The sequence below is a fragment of the Hordeum vulgare genome, chromosome 2H (assembly GCF_904849725.1).
Source record: "Hordeum vulgare subsp. vulgare chromosome 2H, MorexV3_pseudomolecules_assembly, whole genome shotgun sequence".
NCBI classification, from domain to species: domain Eukaryota; kingdom Viridiplantae; phylum Streptophyta; class Magnoliopsida; order Poales; family Poaceae; genus Hordeum; species Hordeum vulgare.
The window spans coordinates 567,824,609-567,829,287 of record NC_058519.1 but is presented as its reverse complement, the minus strand read 5'-3'; the positions used below and the strand labels follow the sequence as shown (position 1 = coordinate 567,829,287).

Here is a 4,679-nt window from a genome sequence, read left to right as displayed (position 1 = left end):
ACAGGAATCACAGATTGTTTCAGAATTATGCTCTTCGACATATGAGAGCTTATTTTTCCTAAGCACACGTTGAACTAATGGGAAAGATGCATGCCGTAAGCGATCATGCCACCTTGTTGAGGACACCTTCACGACACCACACACACGCCTACGGAGCCTTCTAAGCTCGGGAATCAACGGGTAGAGTCCTCGCACGCATCTACCTCTGTATAGGATTTTCTTCGTGGCCTGATCCTTGATCTAAAAGAAAAAAGGGTGAAACTCGAGGAAGACATGATTGTCAAGTGCAATGCGATGAACAGAGAGAAGGCTCATTGAGGCTTTGGGTACGTGCAAGATTTTTCTGAGATGGAGTTTTCGATGGGGGGTTTTAATAATTGAGTGACCAATGTGACTAATTCTCATACCTTCTCCGTTTGCATCATGGATTTGATCTTGGCCACGGTACTTCTCCCGCATGGTTACTTTCTCCAGCTTGCCAGTGATGTGGTTAGCCGCACCACTGTCCATGTACCAGTTTGTATCGACCCCATACGAGGCCTCAGCTCCGCAGGCGACCTTGTGGTCCTGAGATGAATTGCCGTCATCTTCAAAGCGGTACCAACAGTCCTTGGCCGAGTGCCCCGGTTTGCCACAGATCTGACACCGGATGGCATCTGGTTGTGACCTATTGTTGGAGTTACGACGGCCCCTTGTGTTGGTGTAGGAGGGCATGTCGTTGCTGTTGTTGTTGCTGCGGGAGTTTGCGCCGTCGCGGTTGCTGTCGTTGGTGCTTTTCCCTTTGCGTGGCGATCCACGGTAGCGAGAGTTGCCACCGCCTCGACCACGTGAAGCAGCATTGGCAGAGGATTTGAATCCACTGCCAGAGCCCGTGCCCTGGTAGAGCGCGACACGCTGGTCGAAGTTGCTCATCTGGGCATAGAGCTCTTCGAAGGAGACCGGCGTGGTGCGTGCTTCGAGGGCGGAGACGAGCGGCTGGTACTCCATGTCGAGTCCAGCGAGGATGTACGAGATCAACTCGTCATCGGGAAGAGGTTTCCCCGCCGCGGCAAGTTCGTCGGCGAGTGATCGCATATGCGCGAAGTAGGCGGCCACCGTTTGCGTCCCCTTCTGGGCATTGGCCAGAGAGATGCGGATGTTGTTCACCTTGGACAGCGACTGGGAGGAGAACATACTAGCCAGTGCTGTCCAAAGTTCATGCGCATGGGAGATCGATGTGACCTGCACCAGAACCTCTTTAGACAGATTGTTCAGCAGGTAGCCTAGTACATGTTGATCCTCTCGAAACCAGATGGAGTGGAGAGGGTTGACGATGAAGATTTCCTTCCCGTCCTTATCCTTGGTGATGACCTCCCTGGCTGGCTCCGGTGTGGCTCCATCCACATATCTGAAGTAGCCGGCACCTCTGAGCTGCGGCACGATCTGGGCTCGCCATAGGATGTAGTTTGCTCGGGTAAGTCGCTCGGTGACTTGGCCAGAGAGACCAGAGTTGACGGCGGCGGAGGTGGCCATGATAGCTGTGGCTAAACTCTAGATGTGATGGAAGAGATTGGCTCTGATTACCATGTGGAAATAGCTAGAAGCGTCGTACCGGTTAGGGCGACGGTTACGTGTTTATATAGGCAGGCGCAACCCTGAGATATGCATACAAGTAGTTTGAATACAAGGAGATAGAGATAGAGATATCCAGTTTAAACTAGAGATAGATTCTAACCGAAAGTCTATCTAACTCGGTACAAGTATCCTATCTACATACGATATCTCAATCAGTTTAACACTGCTGAACAAGTTTAACTCATTCAAATAGAAAACCCCATTGTGCATTGTGCTGATTTTACTGGGCTTCACGCCTTGCCCAGACCTTCCCAAGGAGCTGCAACGAGTGCTGGGGGGGGGGGGTGATGGCCTTGCCGGAGAGCATGGGTGAGGAAGCAGGCTCGGGTGACGGTGCAAAGAGAGAAAAAGTGGATGTACTAGGGCTGGGACGCTGGCCGGCTTAAATAGCCGGATTTGGCCTCGGCCGGTGAGCCAAAGCGGCGTCACGCGACGATCATACCGCAGTGATGGAGGAGGTGTCCGTTGAACCGCCGAGTTTTCGAGCGAGTTCACGTGGGACCCCATCGTCAGTCCTATGTGGCGGGCATGCCCGGATGCCTCATGCCCGTCTCTAGATATAAGAGGTGTCGGTCAGCTCGAGCGTTTGAGGTCCGTTTGAAACATCCGATTGAATTAAAATTTTGTGATCTATCAATGACCGTGCAGCTTGGCCGGACATATGAAACGGGGTTGAGACGTCCGGTTGTAGATGTTCTCAGATCTTCGAGCACAGGCGTAGTCCAAACGAACATACCTGCTTTATTCTTCAACTCACAGATTATTATCCCACCACAGATTGGCGCAACAAAACAGTAGTGCTACAGATGCTTTATTTTTTCACACGAACGATGCCTCCTCGCCTTCGGAGAAGTACTTGCCGGTCGGCCCGCCTTCCGGCAGCAGTGCAACGCCAGTGATGTTCCGAGCGCCCTCCTCCGGCGTCAGGATCCCGGAGTTCCTGGTGATGTCTGTCTTCACGTAACCGGGGTGCGCGCAGTTGACGCGCAGCTCCGGGTGCCTCTTGGCCAGGATCCTCGAGTAGGCGTTCATGGCGGCCTTGGCCACCTTGTACGCCGAGAACTCGGCCGGCCACCCGTGCGCCTCCACCGCGCCGGCCTCGAAGTCCTTCAGGAACATGGCCAGCAGCTCGTCCAGCCTCTCCTCCGTCAGGCTGTCGACGTCGTTAAGCTCCTTCTTCAGCTCCTCGTTCCTGAAAAACTGCAGCCCGAAATGTAAATCTCACCGAGGACGTATGATCTCGTCTTTTGTTGGAATTCGGTGGTGATCCGTGTCTGTGGTACTTACGCTGAGCAATCCGAAGTTGGAGGAGACATTGACGATTCTTCCGTCCGATGAGGATCGGAGCAGGGGCAGGAGCGCCTCCGTCACCCGCTTTGTGCCGTAGTAGTTCGTCTGCAGGCCCTGCTTTGCAGTTTCGTACGTCTGTCGACAAGTGGTCCACATCCAATCCATCCTCTGGCCCGCATCCATGCCATTGAACTGTTGCAGTGTGAATCCCATGGCGGGAAATGACATTTTTTTCAGTGGCTTACCGACTGGTGCATAAGGATAAACTTAAGATTATACTTGCAGTGTGAACCCCATGGCGGAAAATGCCATGTTCTCAGTGCCGTATATACCAACCGGTGCTTTAGGATAATAATTTTTAGATCAACACTGGTTAGTTAATCAAGCGCATGGCGAGCGTTGTAGGCAACCCCGAATCTTTATATCAACGAAGTCGACTAATCATTCGCGCACATGACATGACATGACATGTTGGTGGGTCAGCAATAATCTTATACGCTCCTGAAACATAATTGCGCAAATTGTCTGTCCATACTCTGAAATGGCAATCTTATTTCCCCCTTTTGGGGAGAGCATGGTACATTAGTATTTTCCATTTTCTTAAAAACGAAGAACACATTGAAACAGTGTGATCTTGCCACAATCCAAATAGTCGAGAATATAGGTTGAAATGGCGTTGTTACCGTTTCATCGCCGGGAATCAAACCATAAACCGGGTTGATGACATGCTCGATCCCATCGGTAGCAGCATTATTCACCTGCGAATCACACTTGTTATTAGTCACTTGCCATGCCAAGGATCAATCAAACTATTGTTTCGTTATTTTGCTAGAAAAAGGTGTAATACCGCAGTCTGCTAAACAAGATTTTTTTTCTTCTTCTCCGGAACAGATAAGGTGTTATACCTGTGAATGCTGCGGTCTACTCATTCACAGGAGTTTATTTTCAGTTTTTCACAGCATACCACAGATATTGTTCCCTCTACTGAACAAGCTAGAGACAAACCTCAGGAACAGTACGACAGCACAGACAAATAAAATGTCCAAAAGTGGGGGAAAATACCAGGATGTCAAGCTTCCCGAAACGGGTCTTGAGGAAATCTGCCAGCCGAGCGATGCTGGAAGCATCCGTGATGTCTAACTGATGGAAAATGACATCCGAGTGGCCCAGCCGTTTGATCTGCTCCACCGCCGCCGTTCCCCTCGTCTCGTCCCTGGCCGTCAGAACGACCGTGATGCCGCTGCCGGCCAGCTGCTTGCACGCCTCCAGCCCGATCCCCTTGCTCCCGCCGGTGACCACAGCGATCCTAGCAACGCCGGTACATAGCGGTGGAGTTCAGATTTTAGCGAGACTGATCGGCATGCAAAAAGTACATGAAGACACGGCCTCTAGTATGTACCTTGTGATCGTGGGAGTGGATCCTTCCATGATCAAGCCGTCAAGCCTGAACTCAGATCGGAAAGTGTGAGCTCCCAGCCACAGATCAAAGCCGAATGAAAGAAGGAAGGAGTCGGTGAGCCCGCGTGCCCGTCTAGCAGCCGATGTGGTCAGGTGAGGTGGCGTCGCGAGCTGGAGCTGGCAAGGGTGTGGGGAAGCGAGGTGGTCGGGCCGCAGCTTTTGTAGAGTGAGAAGAGATGAGATGTGGGGGCGAGATGGGGATCGTGGACCGGCCGTTAACCACTATCGATTCCACCTACTTCGGCAACAAGGAGTATTTACCACTAGTATCTTTATTCAGCAAGTACAATAAAGCTGAATCAAGTAGCTATAAGAAA

At 51.6% G+C, this 4,679-nt stretch overlaps 1 protein-coding gene and 1 pseudogene across 1 annotated transcript; both read right to left on the bottom strand.

The window, feature by feature from the left end:
• Positions 1-906: 906 nt before the first annotated feature.
• On the bottom strand, positions 907-1,035 carry LOC123433775 (annotated as a pseudogene).
• A 1,300-nt stretch (positions 1,036-2,335) lies between these two features.
• Positions 2,336-4,535, bottom strand: LOC123427337 (salutaridine reductase-like). The gene is made up of 5 exons (XM_045111353.1): positions 4,304-4,535; positions 3,967-4,210; positions 3,588-3,662; positions 2,902-3,096; positions 2,336-2,814 (listed from the first exon to the last, which is right to left on the bottom strand). Exons 1-5 carry the CDS (start codon positions 4,330-4,332, stop codon positions 2,434-2,436), a joined length of 924 nt encoding a protein of 307 aa, XP_044967288.1. The 5' UTR covers positions 4,333-4,535; the 3' UTR covers positions 2,336-2,433.
• Between the last annotated feature and the right edge of the window lie 144 nt (positions 4,536-4,679).

Excerpts from the sequence above, each read along its gene's own strand:
- LOC123427337 (XM_045111353.1), bottom strand. The coding sequence starts at position 4,332 with ATGGAAGGATCCACTCCCACGATCACAAG. Across the intron at positions 3,663-3,966 it reads TCGGGAAGCTTGACATCCTG|GTGAATAATGCTGCTACCGA; the intron begins GTATTTTCCCCC and ends TGTGATTCGCAG. Across the intron at positions 3,097-3,587 it reads TGATTCCCGGCGATGAAACG|TTCAATGGCATGGATGCGGG; the intron begins GTAACAACGCCA and ends ACACTGCAACAG.